Source organism: Artemia sp. Qi Xiang Cuo, unplaced genomic scaffold (assembly GCF_049724085.1).
Source record: "Artemia sp. Qi Xiang Cuo unplaced genomic scaffold, ASM4972408v1 HiC_scaffold_3138, whole genome shotgun sequence".
Classification (NCBI taxonomy): domain Eukaryota; kingdom Metazoa; phylum Arthropoda; class Branchiopoda; order Anostraca; family Artemiidae; genus Artemia; species Artemia sp. Qi Xiang Cuo.
The window spans coordinates 86,605-109,982 of NW_028300533.1; the positions used below are offsets into that span (position 1 = coordinate 86,605).

The 23,378-nt window shown below is 35.4% G+C and overlaps 1 protein-coding gene across 1 annotated transcript in view; it reads right to left on the reverse strand.

The window, feature by feature from the left end:
• LOC148938555 (uncharacterized) overlaps positions 1-23,378 on the reverse strand; it is a 91,810-nt gene that overhangs the window by 14,029 nt on the left and 54,403 nt on the right. Inside the window, exons 5-7 of the mRNA XM_089107707.1 lie at positions 13,780-13,915; positions 8,006-8,247; positions 1,115-1,285 (exon numbers count right to left, since the gene is read on the reverse strand). Of these exons, the coding sequence (XP_088963833.1) occupies positions 1,115-1,285; positions 8,006-8,247; positions 13,780-13,915 (549 nt within the window). The remainder of the gene's footprint in view (positions 1-1,114; positions 1,286-8,005; positions 8,248-13,779; positions 13,916-23,378) is intronic.

Here is a 23,378-nt window from a genome sequence, read left to right on the forward strand (position 1 = left end):
AGAGACAGCTAGGGTCCTCTTATACTTTCATAACCAATACAGCAGGGTTAATAATAATATTGAATACATTAATAATAATATTGAATACACTAATTAGACTTTGAGCAAATTGTGGTTGACATAGGCGGTTGCATTGTTCTTAGGCGGCTTGGTACTGTAGTAAGCTTTTAATGGAATAAGTAAAAATAATAATATTCCCGATTTATTTGAAAAAGAAATAAATGATCACATTTGGCGAGTTAAATAACACACATTTACTGGGATAATTACACCGGTAAACGAAAGATGACGTGCATTCCTTCAATTAGCGAAATGATTTGAACTCAAGCAAAGTGCAAAGGGGACAAATTTGGTACATTTTAAAAACTTCCATAAGTTGTTCTATGACCCTCTATGGGAAAAACTTCACAGGCTTCCATATACAGAATTCAAATATAAACCCCCAGCTATGCTAGTGTCACCATTTTGAAAGCGCAGAAGAATGACACTCATTCATTTCAATAAGACAACATATAATTTAATGTATATGGATTCTTATAATTTACATTCTTATATAAATTCTTATAGTTATAAACTCTTGAATTATATTAATTATAAACTCTTATAATTGATATTCTTATATAAACTCTTATATTCTTATAGTTCTTGTAATTTAAGAACTAATTTTTATAAACTACCAGAAGAATAAAAAGAAAGAATATTTTGTTGTTGGAATAGTTTTTACCGCCACCGTATCCCTCAAAATGAAAAAAAAAACCCTAAAGATTGATGCGGAAAACACACAAGGGAAATTTTGAAATTGCAGCGTAAAATTACTTTTAGTATTTGAATTTTAGTATTTTTGTTTTTTGGCATCTCAATTGAAAAAAGAACCGAAACACGACAAAATTGCCCCCCCCCTCCAGATATTGGAAAATACATTTTGCTGCATTTTCATGAATTGATGCCCCTGCTTTTCTCACTTTCCCTTGAACAAGCACTCTCTTATATTTTCTGATGGGCCGCATACCCAACATCTGGCTAAAAACTCCTAAAACTACATGTTTCGATTCTGGACAGCAGATATTTAAAACAAAACTTGAAACCAACAAATTCCGTTCAGATGCTGACTTACTTGTTTTGAGTTTTCCAGCTTCTTTTTCTGAGAGGTAAGGTTTAATGGCGCGTCGTGGAGGCCCAGTAATCCCACTGCTTCTCTTACACCAACGCCACGTATGACTGATACTTGAGTCGTGGCACCTGTTGTTAATACTTGTGCACTCGAAATCCCGTTTAACTTTCCTGCCTAAAAAACAAAACAAAAAAAACTAGAGTCAAGAGCAAGGCCGTATCCAGGAGGGGGGGGGGGGGGGTAGGTGGTTTGACCCCCCCCCCCGAAAAAAATTGTCTGACTCATTAAAACGTAACAATAATGGATATAAACAAATTTTTATGCGTTTTTGAGTAAATGCATGCCTAGTTTAACTGATGCAATACCACTTGGACTACCGAAATGCTACTCTAGTTTTCGGAGCACAAAAGCTGATATTAAAAAGTTGTGATCCAAAATATAAAAGTACAATTTAGGAGTCGGAATGAAAGTAAGAATCAGAGTAATTAAAGATAACCAATCCAAAAATAAAGCAGTTATTAAGATTTGGGACAAAATTTCTCCATGGACGCTAAAGTAAAGGGACCACATTAACCGATATAATAATATTAAAGCAGGAAAAGTGTGCATTATTCCTAACTATACACCGTTTTAAGAAGTTCATAATATTCATATACTCCCCAAAAATTCATTCAAATAATTGCAGTGCGCATAGATGCACAGATATAGGACACAGTTCATAGTACAACTTAGTACATGTTAAGAACGCCTCATTCCCAATGAAATTTTACTAAAACCCAGATTTTGCTAGCGTTAATTTAAGCCAATCAAAACGTTTTACGAAAAATCTGGTATGTTCAAATTTGTGCTAGCTAAATCTCGGCATTAGTAAAATTTAATTGTGAATGGGCCTTAAGCCACTAGTGCCCCCACAGAAAATGTTTTAGTCCGAGCTAAAACTTTGAACTATGCAGCCTTTTAGAAAAAAAACTTCCAGTACTTACGGCAGTGACACTGATCCAAAATGAGGAACCTTAAATAAAGACATATTCTATTATAAGTGTCAAAAGACTCATTCGTAACGAGATTAAGATGTTACTGGTATTTTAGCTAACTCCAGACCCATTCCCAACAAGCTGTATCTGACTGGCTTTTCACCACAAGGTTAAGCTACGCTGTTGCAGCTAGGTTTAATGTCTCATTCCTTAATGAAAAAAGGAAAGTTTCGTAACATCTCTACCACATATTTTTCTATACAGCTAAGGATTGATGATGAAGCTCTCTGATTGGCTGGCATTAGCTAAGATTCGTAAAATTTCAAATAAATTGAACTTCTGATTTGGGTTGGCCAAATCTACATCTTGCTCCGATACTACTTCTTCATATTACCGCGTTTCAGAGGCTGCGTTCCAAGTCTTCCCGTCGTAAGGTCTATTCCAACGAGGAATTGTACCTCCTAAAGTAAATACAGCCAGTAAAATGACACGGATTTGTGTTGCGTTGGCCCAAGTTATTTTTGAGCTGCGACTAGTTGTTTCTTGTGGTAATAGTGTTTTTCTCACTGTCCATGAAACATTTTCCAAAACACTTTCGCGAAAGTATGAAGCCTGGAAAATGGAGAAAGATTACTACTACGATACTACTTCTTCATATTATTTCTTGATATTACCCCTTCATAATACTTCTTCTACTACGTCCACACTACTTCTTAATGCTACCTCTTCAAACTGCTTCTTCATATTACTTCTTAATATAACTTCTTGACACTACTTCTTCGTACAACTTCTTCATTTTATTTTTCTTACTACTTCTTGATACTGCCTCGTCACACTACTTCTTCATGCTACTTTTTCATACTGCTTCTTGATGTTAACTCTTCATACAACGTCTTCAACCTACTTCTGCATACTATTTTTTCATACCACATCTTCATACTACCTCTTCGTAATGCTCTTTCATACCACATCTTCATAATACTTCTTCTTATTACCTCTTCCATACTATTTCTTCAAACTACTTTCTCTCACTGCTTCTTCATGCTACCTTTTTATACTGCTTCTTCATATTACCTCTTAATGCAACTTCTTCATATTACCTCTTCATCCAACTTTTATAAACTACCTCTTTGTACTACTTTTTCGAACCATATCTTCATACTACATTTCATCCTACTTCTTCATGCTTTCCCCTACCTTATCTTCAAAAGTATGAAGATAAATTATACAAAACTAAATCTTGTGATGAATAAGTCTGGTGTTAGCTATACCTCATGATGAATGACCCTTGAGCACCTACAGCATAAAATCTAAAACGACTGGTGATGATAATGATGATGAGATTTAGTCCTCCTTCTCACTGATGTGACTTGAGAGCCATGCACTTCATATAGACATTAGGCTATAGAAATAAAATCTATCTATCTATCTATCTCTCTATCTATCTATCCAGGGAGTTATTTATTGAACGACAAGAAACAACATTTGCAAAGAGTCAAGCAGCACGCCTTTTAAACTTGGTTGACTACGAAAGTTTTAATCAGTCAAGGCCAAGAAGAATACTAGAACCATATCGTTTATCCTCCAAGCAGTCCTACCCTTTGTCTGTTTAACATCTCCATGGGATCAGTCTTGGTTTTAGAGTTGTAATAATGCTGGATAGCTATTGAGGAAACATGAAAGACAATTGAAATATGAACTCGCTTAGCAACCTAACAGTTCATTAGACAGTTCAAAACTATTAGACATTTCACAGACGACACTTGACATTTATATTGACATTGAGAAATAATCCGCTAAGAGAAGTGCAAAGTTTCGTAATTTAATAATGGATGTTTATCAGAACTATGAAAAGACTTGAAACATCCAAGTTCAAAGCACTTCTGTCGTTTTAGGAGTACGTAATTCAATAATGCTTTGCAATTCTACCAGGTTAATCTTATATCTTTAAACGAGCAACAATTGTAATATATACAAGGACGTATCCAGGAAAGAAGAAGGGGGGGGGAGCTACCGGGTTCAATCCTACCTACCGAAATTTTTGTCCGACTCATAAAAACATAACAAAAATGCATATAAATAAATTTTTAATCTGATTTTAAAGTTGTTTTTCTTTTTACCCCCCCCCCCAAAAAAAAAAAATCCTCAATACGTCCTTGTATATATATATATATATATATATATATATATATATATATATATATATATATATATATATATATATATATATATATATATATATATATATATATATATATATATATATATATATATATATATATATGAAAAAGTTTGTAATACCTTGGATGTGAAGGAAGATTTGTTTTGTGAGGAGGAATTAGCGACAGTACTAAAAGGATTAAAAAATAATAAGGCTCTAGGTGCTGATAGGGTGGTTAATGAGTTTCTTAAACAGGGTTGCTCTGAGGTTAGAAATAAGTTACTGAAGATTATGAATATGATTTTTGAAAAAGGGGAAGTACCTAACGATTTTAGGAAGACCTTAATTAAGCCACTTCATAAGAAAGGTGATAAAGGTGAGTGTTGTAATTTTCGAGGCTTTAGTCTGGTCTCTGTAGGTAGCAAATTACTTAGTCATATAATACTTTTTAGACTGAGAGATGCCGAAGACAAAGTTTTAAGAGAAGAACAGTGCGGTTTTAGAAAAGGTAGAGGATGCGTCAACCAAATTTTCACTCTTAGGTTAATAACTGAGAAGTGCCTGAATTGTCAAATACCTTTAGTCCTCAGTATTATAGATTATGAGCAAGCGTTCGATTCTGTTGACAGAAGAGCTTTAGTAAAGGTTTTATCCTTGTTTGGTATACCAGACAAAAACATTAAAGTGATTAGTGCTATGTACGAGAATAACTCTGCTGCGGTTAAGGTAGGAAATAAGGCTAGCAGCTGGTTTTGTATTAAAACAGGAGTTAAGCAGGGTTGGGTTCTATCACCCTTTATATGGATTATCTTGAAGGACTCTGTGTTAAGGGGCCCAGGAAAGACAACGGGAGACCACGGAATCCAATGGAAAGGAAAAAGTCTCCTGGACTTGGATTACGCTGATGATTTAAGCATCCTAGATGAAAGTGTGAGCCAAATGAATGAAGTTTTAGAGGTTTTGCGAGTTCAGGGTGCTAGAATAGGTTTAAAAATTAATGTTAAGAAGACTAAGTCACTAAGACTAGGAATAAGTGAGGATGAAAAGGTGGCGTTGGGTAACGAAAAGATTGATCAGTTGGACAGCTTCACTTACCTTGGTAATATTATTAGTAAAGACGCTGGGAACAGTGAAGATGTTAAAAGTAGAATAGCCAAGGCCCAGGGTGCTTTTTCACAGTAAAAAAAAGTTTTGGAAGAATAGGAAAATAAGTCTGCAAACCAAGATTAGAATATTAGAAGCTATAGTGATGACAGTGGCCAAATATGGCTCTAAAGCATGGGCGCTCAGAAAAGCGGATGAAGATTTGCTAGATGTTTACCAGAGAAATTGCTTAAGGATTGTTCTTGGTACCCGGCTGACTGACAGTATTTCAAACAATATGCTATACGAAAAATGTTGTTCAATACGGCTCTCTAAGGCTATAATGAAATAAAGGCTCAGCTGGCTAGGGCACGTTGTGCGGATAAAGGATGACAGATTACCGAAGATTGTTCTTTTCGGCCAATCGTTTAGGGCTAAACAGAAAGCAGGTCGTCCTCATCTGGGGTGGAAGGACGTCATAAGGAAAGACTTAAAGGAAATGGAAAATTCCTGGGTGGATGTAAAAAGGGAGGCTTTAAATAGATTGGGATGGAGGAGGAGCGTGCGTAGCTGTGTTGACCTCAGGCGGATTGGTGCTGCGGTGAGTTGTTAGTAGTATATATATATATATATATATATATATATATATATATATATATATATATATATATATATATATATATATATATATATATATATATATATATATATATAATACTTACACGGAAATATGACGGATTTTTCAATAATTTTTAATAATAATAATAATTTTATTTTTCTATGATTCTTTAACGTTACTGTTCTGCAGCATATATAGTAGGTCGCGCCATGTTGAAGATTTTTTTTTTCTTTTTTGCACATATATTATACAAATTAAATGGTGCTGTCTTAACTTATCGCTGTCTTAACTTAAATCGCTTCTTAACTCATCCCCTTCGGCTCCAACCTTGGTCCCGAACATCATTTGTGTTTATTTGCTTTAGTATAACTGATTCATGCATTGCCATATTAACAAGTATTGTGAATTTTAACGATTAATTTGTCACGACACTGGAGCCATATATTGCGGTGGTCAGATAATGGGCACATTAGATGGTAAATGTTTGTGTTTATACTCGGTCACTTAGAAGTCTTTTTCTTTTTATTATGGTTTCTTTCGTGTATTTGCTTGTCTTCTATTTTGTGAAGTGTCTAATTGCTGTCTTTATTATTTTATTATTTTGTCTTCTTTTACTATATTTTGTTTCATATATATATATATATATATATATATATATATATATATATATATATATATATATATATATTTTCTGTAACAAACAGAAAAAATACTATTCCATTTCAACATATCGCTATATTAGTTGATACAGAGCTTACTTTTGGGCTGGATTATAAAATTCTAGTAGTCTCCCGCAGAAATCTATACGAGTGTCGTACGTAAAATACTCTCTGTCATGTTCACTAAAGTCTTCTTTATCTTTTGCTTCGATTCTCTAGTAGTGAGCTACCTATTCACAACCCCCTGGGGCATGGGAAATCCCCCTGGCTTTGATAAGCAGACACATCTACTGCGATAACTAATAAAAAGTTATATGAGCTTCATTCTTAAAATGGGCTGAACTAATCTAACCTTATTAAGCTAAACTGAACTAAAACTTAAACTGAACTCATCTATTGAATAGTTTAGTCCGTTTGTCCCAATCTTATGTGATCATCAATATGCTTAAGACCTGTTTTATTAAGAAAGCGTCACTCCAGGTCATTCCTCACTTTCTACATTTTATTAAGAAATGAGTTCTATTAAGAAAGTCAACTAGGTAACCCTATTTAACTAAACAGGTAAATGCAAACCTTTTTTTGTTTTATAGGATTCCTTTCCTGTCCAGCCATGTTACGGAACTGGTATTTTAGTGGCGTCACTTCACAAAAATTGGGGGGGGGGGCAAAATTCATTTTTCAAGATCTAGGCGAGGAAGGGGTAATTTTTAAAATTTTCTTTTATGAAAATGCCCTTAAAAAGGTATTCTTCAATGAGACTACCGAAAAAGCTGTTTTTCTAAATTCTGGGGGGGGGGGAGGGAAATGCCTTATATCCAGTTTTCTGTCGTGTATAATCAGTTGGAAAATTGTTCTTTTGTTATCAATTTTTTGTTGCTGCATCACCTATGGATTGTTCGGGGTACTCCTCTGACTGACCGTATTTCAAACAGTAGGCTGCACGAAAAGTATGGTTCAATCCCACTGTATAGGACTATAATGACAGAAAGGTTGAGATGGCTAGGGAACGTTGTGTGGATGAAGGATGACAGATTTCCAAAGATTGTTCTTTTTAGCCAACCGTCTAGGGCTAAACGGAAAGCAGGTTGGCCGCAGTTGGGGTGGGAGGATATCATAAAGAAAGATTTAAGGGAAACAGGAACTTCCTGGGAGGGTGTAAAGAGGGAGGCTTTGAATAGATTGGCATGAAGGAGGAGCGTGCGTAGCTGTGTTGGCCTTAGGCGACTTGCGGCTGCGGTGAATTGTTAGTAGTAGTAGTAGTAGCATCTCCAATACCTTAACAAACGTCTTTTGTATAACTAGCTGCCAATAATGCTGGAAATAACCCAACACCACACATATTTGCTGTCTGTTTGCAAACGCTGCCAAAAAGTGGACTGAACATAAAAAAAGACTTACAACAGTAGTAAATCCAGGATGTGAAATTTGAGGTATATATTCTAATCGGGAGCCACATTCAGCTACTTCAAAGGGTTCTCTAACAATACATTCCGAGCTTTCTTTAGTAGGGCAACTGTGATAGTTCGACAAAACTATTGGCACCCTATTTTCCTGTGGCAGGTTAGTTCGTAATTGACTCTGATTATCTAAGTTATAGCTCTGAACATTTATATCCTCAGGATCGCTGATATCTCCTCGTTCTAGAAAAAAGAGGTCATTGTGTTCATGACAAACCATACAAATGTAACAAGCTCTCACTCTCTCTCTCTCTCTTTCTCGCTCTCTCTGGGCATTTCCTAGAAATTAAAAAAATTAAAAAAAAAAAATTATAGTCTAACTAGTGGCAGCAAAGCCTGTGTGAAAATATACATAAAAACACAAAGAATAAATGTAGCGCAACTTTTTTTTGTGAGAACTGAAGATTTTGTTTGCCCCCCCCCCCCCCTCACAACACTATTTCTGAAAGTTTATTGTGCTTCTATATATGAGGCAAAACATGATCTATTGGTTAAAACTAAAAATTTAGAAATAATCCCGAAGAGAAAAGACCCCCCCCCCCTTTTTAAAGAGAGACTGGTACAAAAATATAAAAATGATCATGTACAGCGCAGCTTCACCAAAACAATAATTTTGGGAATACTCAAAAAGAGAAAAGATCCTCCATCCCTACTTTTTTGAAGCAAAGGCAATAAAAAAATATAAAAATATACCCACAAAATAAAATACACAAAGATATAGATTTGAAAATACTTGCAAAGATAAAAGATCCCCAACCCTCTTTTACCTGAATTTTTATCCATCCGCTGGCGAAACATGGTCTGATATCAATTCTTCTCCACAAATACAACTTTAAACCAAAAAGGAATAGTCAATGTTTATTTTTTGCCGATTAAAAAAAAGTGGAATATCGAGCTCGAACACGTAACCTCGAAGTTAGGTGCTACCAGGTGAAGCTTGCCGGGTCTGTTACCTGGTTTTATTAATATACTGCATTATTATATTAATATATATTGTGTATTTTGTATTAATATATACAAATAAAAGAATTATCAATAAAAACATCTCTAAATGTTGGACATTTTCTCCATCAGATGACTGGTGTATTATAATGAAAATGAGTAGTGAATTTTTTATTTGAATTTTCTCTATTGTTTGTTTTGACGACTAGATTAAATTGTCAGTTTTCATTCATTATTGAAAAACTACCAATTAAAATATATGGTTGAGATTAGGAGTATGTTGGAAAACAGACTAGAACTTAACAAAACAATATTTATTGCTGGAATTCTGGCATCATGAAAAAAAAACAACAACAACATAAAATGAAGAGTGATATTAAACCAAGTATCTTTAAAATATGTTAATTAAATATTATAGCTGAAATACATTTAGAAAAATTAATTGAGATATAAAAAAAATGGCGGTTGAATATTATAGGCAGCGCAGTATATTAAACAGACAATCCACTGTAATTCTTTTTTGTTCAGTAAAGTGCATATTATGTTCTGGTCTTAAGTTATTTTTTGTAACTTCTGTTCGTTTAGAGTTTCATTTATTTATTGATGGTGATTTGTGGTAGTTTTACGCTTGAAAGATTATTTGACTTAATTTCTGCTGATATTTCGTTTAATGGAGCTCTTTACTTTCTTTGAAACACTTGTTTTGTGGAAACAGTTTTTTAACTTTGAAAAAAGCCGACAATTTAACATTTTAAATAGATGGCGTTTGATCACCTTCTCTATTGTTCAAAAACCAAAATATATCATTCTCAGACGTGTTTCCATTTGCGTTTTACGCACAATCCAGAAAAGAAATCAACCAGCCATCATATTTGCTTAGTCATTGGACAATTTTTCAGTGAGGTGCTAATGAAAATGTGGCAAAAACTAGGTTTTGACGGGAGTCAAGATGTGCATTGTTGAGATTCCACGTCCATACGTTCGACCACGTCCATGGCCATCCACCGGATTCCAAGTCTACCCAGCGAAAAAAATGTTATCAAACGAGATGAATTAAGTTTGGTTTCTGTTTAAGATCAGAGGCTAGAAATTCGCTTCTCCGGTCATGAAAATCTTGTTTATAATAAATTCTCAAAGCTCAGTGAACTGATTTATCTCAGATTCACGAATCAAATGATAAAAGTATCTTGTCCTCTCGGTGCAACTTGCAGCTATTTACTACACCATTTATTTGTGTATCTATCTTATTAAACGATAATTGCATTATATATATATACATATACATAACGGCAATATATTTTTTTTCTGGAAATTGGCATACCACTATATTCCGGTGTGAGTAAAACGATTTCGATATGTCAAGTCTTTGGGAGAACTCATTTTCCCCTTCCAGTTCCCTTTCATTAATCGTCTGCTGACTGAGATTAGAGACCCTCTGAACATTTAAAATCTAGAGCACCAATAGGAGTTTCCAAACGCGCTTCGTTGGTTGACAAATCATTTGCTTCCGAGCTTTTCGAGAAAGACCTTGCCGTTTGATAGTGAGTGAATTTTGGATTCTTATTTGCTTTGCATCAAATGGCCCGTATTATGGCAGAAAAATTACAATAATAATTTGTATTATCGGGTCCGATCTTCGCTCGGACATTACTGATCGTTAAACAAGGTCGGTGGTAATAAGATAGTTGTTAGTTTTTCAATGTAAAAGAAACGGTCTAGATGGAACATGACTTAAGAAAATTCGTTTAAGGCTTTAATTAATTGTGTAAAAACATTTTTGATAAAATTGAGTCATGAATACCCAGACTTCCAACACCCTAATGGTTTTACTTTCCGAGCCAAGTTCGGTCACTTGTACTTATAGATAAATCTGAAATTAATTAGATATGGCTATTGCAGATTTATATACAGAATAATCTGTACATTTGTAACAGACTACAGCTTGTCACAAAATTCTATGTTACAGTGGGTGCAAAAATCTTAGAGATTATATTTTAGAAGTAGGTAATTTCTTAAGCCATATTTGATGAGATCCAGGTTTCATTATTAAACTAATTTGCATATTAAAGATTGATCTGTTTATTTACGACAAGTTTCAGTTTTTTGCAGTTTCATGCTTCAAAAGGAACATTCGCCTTCAAGATTTTATTTTAAAAGTATTTTTTTTTTAATAAAATTTGGAGAGAGTGTTTGGTGTGTATTGAGGGTGTATTGTCATCAAGAATGATATCCCAGGGTTAACCATCATCCAGGCTTCACTGTTAAGTCTCCTAGACTCAATATTATTAAAACCTCTCATTGAACTTGGTATTCATAATCTAAAGCAATAGACTCAACTTTGAGAAAAACTTCAGCTTATCATCCCTCAACCTGCCTCATTGCTTCAACTGCTTATCAATGTAAAGTTCTATATCCCTTGTTTTATCATTTTAATTACAGTTTTGCTTAATCTTAGCATGTTCCGCTCAGTTCCAAACTGAATAACTTATGGAGCCAGAAATCATCCCCCTGCTTATCATTGCTCCACCATACCTTAAAAATAGTATTGTAAATTTTTCTGTTAGTCATCTGCAGTGTTTCAGCTGTGAAGCAAATTTAAAATTATATATTTAGGGGACCATCTCCTCAGTCCTCCTTACTTAAGGAGCTTTGATGCCTCGAGGACGCTCATATAACAACGTTCAAATCGAAAATACATACGAAATTTTCGAAACTCTTCTCGTTTTGAAATATATGAAAATATATCAATAAAAATAGAGGGTTATAAATAGAAAAAGACGAAGGACACTTTTTGTGGATAAATAATCACAGATTACCATAGATCATCCTTTTCAGCAAACCATCAAGGGCGAAAGAAAAGCAGGTCGCTCCCGAAGGGGCTGGTAAGAGTTCGTAAGAAAGAATTTAAAGGAAATTGACACTTTTTTGTGATGGTACAAAGAGAGAAGCTTTGAATAAATTCGGATGGTGGAGGAACGTGCGCAACTGTGTTGGCCTCAAGCGGCTTAGTGCGGCAGTGAGTTACTAGTATTAGCAGTTCCATTGTCTTTAAGAACAGAATCCCTTTCCCATTATCCAACTTCTCGAGATCCTAAATACCCCGAAATTGTTTTACAGTTGGTGGCGACGAAGACCACATTTTCGTCTTGCTGAGGACGGTCCTTGGACATAGGGTCGAAATATTCATTCGGATTTATATCCACTGTCTTACAAAAAGATTTCCCTATTGTTCTTCGTGCTTTTGTTGTTTTTTTTTTACAATTGGTACCCCTGTTCTTAAGCAAAATATTGGAATGGGCTGTGGAGTTTCCGAAGAATCATAGACAGCCAACTCTTACACAAGATCCGGTATTCCATTATCTCAGAAAAAGTGATTTGAGCCTTTGGGGCGATCCATGGAAAATATCCAAATGTCAAAAACAGCATTGCGGTATCTTGCTGAATCACGGAAATTCATGGAATCACTTGTTGAAATCACCACTTGTTGAAATTTGAAGTGAATCAAGCCGAGTTTCTAAAGCAGTGGATTATTTATCTGCAGAACCATGGAAAATCACCATATATGGATAGGGACATTTCATCATCCAAATAAACAGTTTGAGTTGTTCACGTGAAAATGACCCCTTATGTGGAAAATGTTAGCCCTATTATCCAGATGAATAACGACAACTTAAATCCAATCTCTTGGGAAGTCGATTGATCATCTGGAAAGCAACACAGAATCACCTCTTGCGTGGAATAGAAAGTTACGAGATCTGATTTTGTTCGAGAAAGAGCGGTTTTCATTGGCTGTCAGCGATGCTTTGATTAAAGGCATGCAATACTACTTTTCCTTTCAATAATTTTACGTCATTGGAAAACGCTCCTGGTTAGTCGAAAGTAATATCATGTGGTAATTCTCATCCAATCAAAGACCATCCCACATTGCTGTTGGTTCAAATTTCAGACACGATGGCACAGTTCATAATAGCTGCCGTACATTCGCGTCCGCTGCATGCGCTATATCCGTATATGCGCATTACGTTGATACACATCCATGTAAGATCCATTATCCCGTTGATCCGTCGTCATATGTACAACCGGTATTTTTAGGCAGAACTGAAATTTACGTCGTATGTTGTTGGAATAATACCTATCCACTTTCTACCGTTATTTTTTTTATAGTTAACCTTATTTAGTTTGTTCTTTTTTCGAACTTAGCAATTAAATTAAAATATCAGTATGTAATGGAAATTGTGAAGACTAAGGTGATTTCCGCATTCGGATTTTACTAGAGAAAGGGCGATTTTCATTGGCAGTCAATGATGCTTTTACTAAAGGCATAAAATACTACTTTCCCTTCCAATAATGTTATGTCAGCGGAAAACGCCTCTGACTAGTCGAGAGTAATATCATGCGATTATTTTCATCCGATCAAAGACCATCCCACGCTACTGTTGGTTCAAATTCGAGACAAATTGTACAATTCCTACCATACATGCACAATACATGGTTGCACATCCACATAAGACCTATTATCCCGTCAATCCAACATCATATTTTCAACCAGGATTTTTAGGCAGAACTAAAGTTAACGTCATACGTTGATACAAAAATAACCATTCAAACCTAGTTTGTACACATCAAATCGAAATTAAAACATTCATTATTTTTATTACGAACGTTTCTCCAGTAAAAGAATAAATAACGTCAAAAGAGTAAATAACGTCAAAAGAAATTCAAATATTTTTTAGCAAAAAGAAGGCAGTACTTGCTTATGCCATAGTTAAATACCTGATGCTGTGGCCGTGGTTCGACTTTCCCTGTCGTCTTCAAGATACAGATCTTTTTGCTCAAAATAAACACCCAAGGTTCTCCACGGGTCTCCAAATATTTGATCTGACGGACTAGATTCGTTTTTGACTTCAATCTAAATAACACAAAAACATTACTTTGTAAAAGTTTATTAAACCTATATAAAGGAAGACGGATGGGATAGCGATAGTGACGATTCTGGCCTCTCTTACACCCGGGGCAAAATGTTGATTAGTGCCCCTTCCCCATGTCTCCCAAAATTTTTAGGCCAAATTTTAACAAAGTTTTCATTTATTAACAACATTTTGCCAACTGCACCCTCTACTATATTTTTTATAAAATAAAATGTCAAAATGATTATAACCCTTAGATTATTTATTTAAAGTTTTGCGTCCCTAACATTTCTGTGCCAGGACAAGTGCCCCTCTGTCTCCCCTTTAAAACTATCGTTGGATAGTAAACTGTCCCATAAAGAATAACGAAGAAGACCACACTGCTTTTCCATCGTGCAAACAAAAACAGGTAAAAAATTAAGGAATTAATCCAGAACTGTGACCTTTCTTATTCATAAATGAATATTTCGGCTTTATATCAAAGGGCCGTCCTCAGCAAAGCACATATAAAAAATCAAAACAGTCCTAAAATCATTACCTCAAGGAAGTTCAACCAGGACTGAAGAAAACTAGCATGTTTTCAGTGCTATTCTCGCTTTTTGGCAAACCCAAAAGGTCTTTTTGATTCAGGTTCATTGGTATTAGCTATTGGATTCATGTTCATTAGGTTTTGTATTGTAATTGTTGAATCATTTTTAATTAAATTTGCATACAATGCGTTGAGTGAATACTCCCCCAAATCCCTATTAGAGAAATATTATCATTTATCTTAAGTTTAATTTCTATTGGAAAACTGGAATCTTCGTCTGTACTGGAATTGGGATCATCCCCGAATGGAGTAGGAAGATGTCCTAAGGAAATATTTAAGGGAAAAGGGAACTTCCTGGGAGAGTGTAAAGAGGGATGCTTTGAATAGATTGGGATGGAGAAGGAGTGTGCGTAGCTATGTTGGGCTCATGCGGCTTAAGGCTGCAGTGAGTTGTTAGTAGTAGTAATAATAATAATTTCTATTGCCTCCCGGATTGCCTCTCCATAAACTGTTTAAGAGATCTTTTTATTCAAAATTGGAAGTCGAAAGTTTTCTAGGAATCTAATGAAGCAGGCTTCACTATCTGGCTTGCTAGCTGACTTAACCCCCTCCCGAACATTTAGATTGTGCCCGTCAGGTGCAGGTAGGTTCTAGACTTACAGTTCCAACTACTCACATTTTAGGGAGGGATGGAGTACAAATCCTTAATTTGCCTATTTTCAAGAAAATGAACAATTAAGCAGAAAATCTTAAGAGACTATTTAAAATAGAAATTTTGACCAAAGTCTTGCGACCCTGAGACATAGAAATCTTAGATATATATGGGTCAAAAGATGTTGGTTCAAGGTTCGTTTTTAAAATGTTAGACATAAGGAATAAAACTTTATTATGAACAATTTCGTCAGCCATCAAAACAGGCAGCCTAAAAAGAAAAGACCTCTACAGACACACCCAATACCGTAGAAGCATCCAGATAAAAAAAAATTGGCTGTCTTCCTATACATTTTGCCTAGAAGTAATACTTCCACAAGATTCTTGCCAAAACAGAAGGCACAGTTTGGTTTTTTGTTCAGTTTAAAGAAAAGAAAATTATACTCTGCATGCAGTGACATAAAGCTATGCATTGCTAAATTTTATGGTTGTCATTGACACAATTCCCAAGAGACAGGCACAGGCTTAAACAGGGGCTTTTACATCAACACAGTAGAGAGCAGTTCAACTTTCATTCAGCAGTCATGAGGCTAAAATTGCAATGCCAGAGCCGTAGAGTAAAAAGCGTTTGCTTTCGATTTTTGCTTATTTACTGAAGTGTTAATTCAGGTTGTATGCTCATTTATGAAAGTTGTTTTCTTCTAGCTCTAGTAGCTTTTAAGATAGTGAAAAGCCCTAGACTTTAATTTGCTATATATTTAATGGATACGAATAAATCATATAGAAAATAAGAAATATACCACTTAGTTTTGCATTCAATGCTATTCCCATATATAATAGTTATATCCACCACAATTGTATCTCCCCCCCCCCTCCCCGTGGAGTCATGTATATAGCCCTTTTTATGGAAAAAAGTTTGCTTATCTAATAGATTTGCATACATTTTTCGGTTATTTCTCATCAACAGTTGGTTCATAATGCAAAATAAAGCCAGTTTAAAAAAAAGAATACAACAAAAACAGTGGTAAAAGAGAGATCTAAATGGGCTAGTACCCGAAGGCTTTTATTTCTAGGCAAGATCCCGGTTCCTGTCGATGAGGCAAAAATTGCAATGCGAGTGTCTTAGAGAAAAGAGTAGTTTTTCGATTGTTCACTTTGAATTCATAGTCCTTAGACTTCGTTGAAAAAGAGACAATTTAATAGGTGTCTCGAAGAACTCAATTATCATTAATATAATTATTTCCAGACAATAATACAAGATAACAACAAATATAGCCCCTAATATGTTCTTTAATACATAAAAGTGGCAAAGACGACAGTCAGTTCTGCATGTTTAGTCATAGCCCCTAGTATGCATTATAGCCCCTAATATTTTTCCACATTTCCTAATATTTTAAAAAAACTTTTTCCACAAAATAAGTTTTTCAAAGAAAAGTAAAGAACTCCATTAAACAAAAAATTATCAAAAATAAAATCAAATAATCTAACAAGCGTGAAACTACCACAAATCAGCATCGATAAATAAATGAAACCCAAAACGAGCAGAAATTACAATAATTAAACGAGTCAAACTCAAAACGAGCAGAAATGAACATAAGTTGGGTGCCAAACCCCTATGCCTTCCCAAGGCCAGAAAAAAATTTGCACTTTACTGAAAAAATATAAATGTTTTTACTTTTATAACTTTAATAAATCAAATAATATAAACATTTTGATTACTAAATATCAGTATATGTATATTAAATTGACAATGCACATTCATTTGTATGAATGTTCTACTATTAAGAAGGGCACTAGCCCTTTGAATTTCCAATCGAATGAGCTTTTTTAGAAGTTTCTACGACAACGCCTTCTTTGAAAACCTTATATCCCCCCAGGGCATAACTTAAAACCCTTGCCCTGAGGGCTGTGGGGGAGCGTCCTCCTCAAAAACATATTATCTATCTGGAATCAACTACGCTGAACAAAATGGCTATCTCAAAATTTTGCTTGGATGTGTTTGGGGAAATGAGGGGCGGGGGGGGGCCGCCGAGGGGCCCTCCGATGACTTTTGACTATTAAAAAGGGCATTAGCCCTTTGAATTTCCTATCGAATGTGCCTTTTTTGAAGTTTCTACGACAACGCCTTCTATAAAAACCTTATATGCCCCTAGGACATAACTTAAAGCCCTTGCCCCGAGGGTAGTGGGGGAGTGTCCTTCTCAAAAACCTATTTTCTATCTGGAAATCAACTACGCTGAACAAAATGGCTATCTCAAAATTTTGATTGAACGTGCTTGTGGGAATAATGGGCGTGGGGGGGGGGGGCTAGTTGCCCTCCAATCACTATCGACTATTAAAAAGGGTATAGCCCTTCGAATTTCCAATCGAATGAGCCTGTTTTGAAGTTTCTACGACAACGCCTTCTATAAGAACCTTATATGCCCCCCAGGGGATAACTTAAAACCATTGCCCTGAGGGTTGTGGGGGAGTGGTCCTTCTCAAAAACATATTTTCTATCTGGAAATCAACTACGCTGGACGTAATGGCTATCTCAAAATTCTGGTTGGATGTGTTTGGAGGAATGATGGGCGTGGGGGGGGGCTAGGTGTCCTCCAATCCCTTTCGATTATTATAAAGGGCACTAGAACTGTCCATTTCCAATCTAATGAATCCCTTTTGAAGTTTATAAGACAACCCTTTCCAAATGAAGTGTTCTGCTCTAAAGGAAAAAATAATACATATTACATTGTGGGAAAGTCGTTCTTGTATAATCTAAGGAGATAAATGAAAACCCCTGCCCTGAAGGCTATGGGTGAATGTCCTCCTCAAAAATATACTTTCTATCTGGAAATCAACTATGCTGAACAAATTCGCTGTCTCAAAATTTTGATTGGATGTGTTTGGGGGAATGATGGGCGTGGGGGGGCGGGGCTGGTTGCCCACCAATCACTTTCGACTATTAAAAGGGGCGCTAGACCTTTGAACTTCCAATCGAATGATCTTGTTTTTAAGTGTCTACGACAACACCTTATATAAAAACCTTATATGCCCCCAGGGCATAACTTAAAACCCTTGCCCTGAGGGTTGTGAGGGAGTGTCCTCCTCGAAAACATATTTTCTATCTGGAAATCAACTACGCTGAACAAAATGACTATCTCAAAATTTTGATTGGATGTGTTTGGTGGAATGATGGGCGTGGTGGGGGGGGGGCTAGTTGCCCTCCAATCACTTTCGACTATTAAGAAGTGCACTAGAACTCTCAATTTCCAATCAAATGAGCCTCTTTTGAAGTCTCTACGACGACCCATTCGATATGAAGTGCCCTGCTCTAAAGGAAAAAAAAATAATAAAGGGTACATTGTGCCAACATTGTTCTTATATGCCCTCAGGGCATACCTTAAATCCCTTGCCCCGAGGGTTGTGGGGGAGTGTTCTCCTCAAAGATATTTTCTATCTGGAAATCAACTACGTAGAACAAAATGGTTATCTCAAAATTTTGATTGGATGTGTTTGGGGGAATGATGGGCGTGGGGGAGGGGCTAGTTGCCCTCCAATAAGTTTCGACTATTAAAAAGGGCACTAGCCACTCCAATTTCCAATCGAATGAGCCCTTTTCGAAGGTTTGTACGACAACTCCTTCGATACGAAGTGCCTGGGTATAGAGAAAAAAAAACACATTATGCCCACAACTTTCTTTACTTAGGCAGCGCTAGGGCGCTGCCTATGAAAAGCGGCAAAGATGACAGTCAGTTCTGCATGTTTAGTTATAGTCCCTGATATGTTTTTTTAATACATAAAAGCGGCAAAGACGACAGTCAGTTTTGCATGTTTAGTTATAGCCCCTAATATGTTTTTTAATACATAAAAGCGGCAAAGACGACAGTCAGTTCTGCACGTTTAGTTATAGCCCCTAACATGTTTTTTTAATACTTTAATTTCTAAGCAAGATCCCGGTTCCTGTCCATGAGGCAAAAATTGCAATGCGAGTGTCTTAGAGAAAAGAGTAGTTTTTCGATTGTTCGCTTTGAATTCATAGTCCTTAGACTTCGTTGAATAAGAGACAATTTAATAGGTGTCTCGAAAAACTCAATTATCATTAATATAATTATTTCCAGCCAATAATACAAGATAACAACCAATATAGCCCCTAATATGTTCTTTAATACATAAAAGTGGCAAAGACAACAGTCAGTTCTGCATGTTTAGTTATAGCCCCTAATATGTTTTTTAATAGATAAAAGCGGCAAAGACGACAGTCAGTTCTGCATGTTTTGTAATTTCCATGATTTGTTGCTCGACCATGGTTGCTTTTGGATGATACTTCGTAAGTAATCCAATTTTTTTTGTCGCTATAGTATCCATTAAGGTTGGAATGATGCAATATTTTAGCAACATCAATATATATTTTAGATCTAGTGGATCTTTTGCAGTCTTTCCAAAATAAGCAGAAATTTGTTTTAATAGAGAGGGATGTAAACATCAAATATTTTAGGTGCACACCCTTCCTCCTCCCTCCTCCTCAATTAGGTCCTCCCTCCTCCTCAATCTTCAATTATCTAATTGAATTGTTTTACAATTTTATCTAATTTTCATCCAAAGAAAGAGGGATCAAGTGTATGTGCCTATTACGGAATACTTCAAGCATCTTGGTGACAAGGAGGAAACTCAGAAGTTACAACATTACGCTGCCAAAAAGGAAATTAAGACCTTTACAAGAAACTTTATAGAAACAAGACTGCAATAAAGGTTAACGCTCCTAATTTGGAGGTTCAACGACCTCAATATAAGGATTGTAAGGTATAAAAGAAAGACTATTTAGGGTGTTCTTTGGAGAATATAGTTGTGTTACTGGAAACAAAATAACAGTCAAAGAAAATCTATTCAAAACACGATAAACTATAGACAACAACTTTAAGTAGGTAGGGAAAAGTTTAGAATTCATGAAAACTTGGCAAACGTTCATTCAGCAAGAGCTTAAGCGACAAGTATTAAAACATTAAATTATAAAATATTGCTGAATAAAATTGTCTAAGCTATTAAAATAATATAATATTTTTGCTTTATGGCCAGTAGCTGTCCTCAGCATATTATTTATTTATCACAATAGATTATGATAAATAATTTACATTAAATAAATTACAATAAATGAATTACAACAAAAAATCACAATAAATTATGAATAAAAAAAGATTAAAACAAAGAAACCAATCAAAAATCTAACTGACGATGAGAAAGCTACTAAAACTACCCCCCCCCCCCAAAAAAATAGTGCCTTAGCATCATTATTTCACACACGATCGACCCTTTCGGGGGAATATTTCGGCTATTGGTAATTTAGCTGGAATACTCAGTTGAATTTTATTTGAATCAGTCTATGAAAGAAGTCCCCATTCCACACCGCTTCCAGTTTTTCGTGTGATGGAAGCTAATATGGTCTTCGCCATTACTTATGCAAATTCCCCGCTCAACAATAAAACATCTCGCACTTCAAGCTTTACCAAACGGGTAGAAACAGATCAAACACATCCTAACTGAGCAAGCTCTACTTCGTATCAATGCTACACTTCTTTTTTCTTCTTTTCAACTCGAAAGATGAGAAATGTATTTCTATATTTCATCAGTAACTTTGACCCAGACACGTACATGGGAAATTCTTTTGGGGGAAATTTAGGGCTAAGGCTAAACGGAAAGCAGGTCGTCCGCGGTTGAGGTAGGAGGATGACGTAAAGAAAGATTTAAAGGAAATAGTAAATTCTACGGAGGGAGACTTTGAATAGATTGGGATGAAGGTGGAGCGTGCGTAGCTGTGTTGGCCTCAGTTCGCTTGGTGCTGTAAAGAGCTGTTAGTAGTAGTAGTAAATTTTGGCACATACACTAGAATTTAATAATTTGAAAGATGTGCCCAAAAATCGTGGAAAATAAAGGATTTCGGGGGAATCAGGCACAAAACCCCCCATCCTCTATATACGTTGCTTATTTGACCCTTCCATTTAAAAAACCCTCTTGGGATTTCTTTTTGAAATATTAATACCTAAGCTCAATTTATTTTTGGGGCCGTTTCATCCTTCAACTATCTCCACTATAATCGTTCTGACCTTCGTAATTTACAAGTATTTGGTTCCACCTCTTTTACTATTTTTATTTTAATCCACTGATCATAGTCAACTACAGCTTACCATGGTTGCTGAGCATGGTAAGCAATAATAACAGCTGTAACTTAACAGCTGCGATAAGCTTTCGAATCGTGTAATAATTCGTTGCGTCCCTTACAATGGTAAACAAAATTCCCGACGTGAAAGGTTGGAATAGCTCCTTTGTCTCTTATAACTTTTCCTCAATTGTGCCAAAAAAGGGGAACCAATGCCCACCCTAGATTTTTATTGCCTACTTTATCTTTCAACGTTAAAAGATGGCGTTCCTCGTTGAAAGGAATCCATCTGCTGTAAAGCTTATTAGAAGACCCCAAATGCATTGAAGATCACACTGAGCGACCAGAGTATATTCAGATTTCCCATGGGCAGAATTGTGGAGCTTTATCTTACAGCCCTGTATTTTGTTGAGCTAAAACTCCAAGTTCTAAAGAAAATAGTCACAGAAGAGGTGAGTTCCACGAGACGATTAACATTAACTAGGAGTGAAGGCCTTATCCAGGGAGAGGGGGTTACCGGGTTTGAATCCCATTTTAGGATGAAAGTAATAAGAAATAATTAATTATAATTAATGATAATTGGCTTTTAGAACGCTGCCAAGGGGTATTTTGCCCACAAAGAAATATGCATGCAGATTGGTTAATATAGCAGTATTCGGTGCCTGTGGTCTTTGATCGGTTCAAACGAGGAGACAAAGTTCCATCGTTAGTAAAGTGGCTTTTTCGTTTACTTAAACGGCCTCTACCGAATCAATATTTTTGAGAATGACTTGGTGAAATTAATAACCTGGTAAAATAGATAAACTTGTTAACTTAAAATTGACTGTCTGTATCACAGTACCTTTTTTAGGGAATTCCTAGAATCAATTTTTTACTTTTAAGATTGTAACGTCAAATTATTTTATTGACCCTTAACTTAGAATGTTCTAAGGGGATTTTCAAAAGGTAGCAATTAGTTCACAGACAAAAAGAACAAATATAGACATGTTGGCGAATGACTTTAAAACTGTTTCTCTTTTCAGCCAGTTTGATCAATCTTTAATTGAAACAGTTTTGGATGATTTCTTTCAACCCAAACATATAGGTAAAAGACAAGGCCCCCTGCTGATTCATTAAAAAAAAGCATCGTGTTAAAAATCACATATAATTCTTTCCATTCTTAGTGTAGGAAACAATAATACTGAAATCTTTTCCAACATAATGCTGGTACAAACCAAGATTAATTTTGTGTTTTTAATATTTACATTAAAATGGCATAAAATAAAAATGAAACAAGATATAAGAATTAAAAATTGTTTCAAATAAAAAAACAATCAGACAAAAAATTTAATTTTTTTATAATGGCTTAATCAAATTATGTTTCAAACCGTTCAGGCACGGTAATTGAGCCAAATCTCACCAGGTAATAGGTCCATTCTTTTGCACTAAGATCTTACATCTAAGATCTCACATCTTTCTGCAGAGATTTCCGTTCTTTTAACTCATCTTTGTTCTAATATCTTACAGCACACTGAAATTAGCAAAAAGTATGAAGTACACCATATTTCTACCATATCGAACAACGATGAGAGAACTTTGATGATATACTTATCATTGTTCTCAGACCGCTGATCAGAGCAGAATGATGAAAGACGTTTGCACAAAAACGCTATAAGATGTAAGATCTTAGTGCCAAGATTTCACTTTTAAGCGTTCTTTGTCAAAAGATGTAAGATTAAAGATGAGCACAAAGATGAGTAAAAGAACGGTTCTAATATTTTGTTTAAATAGTACTTGAATGTTTACCTTCTATTTCGCAGATACTCGCCAGATTTGAATAATTTGCTAATTTGTACCTAAGTTGAAAAATTACACTTTTACCACACACAGGCAAGCAGCTAGAATCCTCTATCCTGATATAAATATTAAGAAAAAGTAGGTATCACTGAACATCTGGATATGATCCATGTCCAGATTTCTCTTCAAGGAATCTACAGAGAACCAGATTCATATACATTGGCCTACCAGGAACCATTAGCTATCAACACTTGTCATATTTCAATTAATAGGAAAGAAGTTTTCTAAATCAAATCGATATGTTCAGCCTGTGACTACAAAATGTTAACTGCTCTGTTGACAATAACATTTCAATATGCGGAGTCCCCCTTCCTTTCAC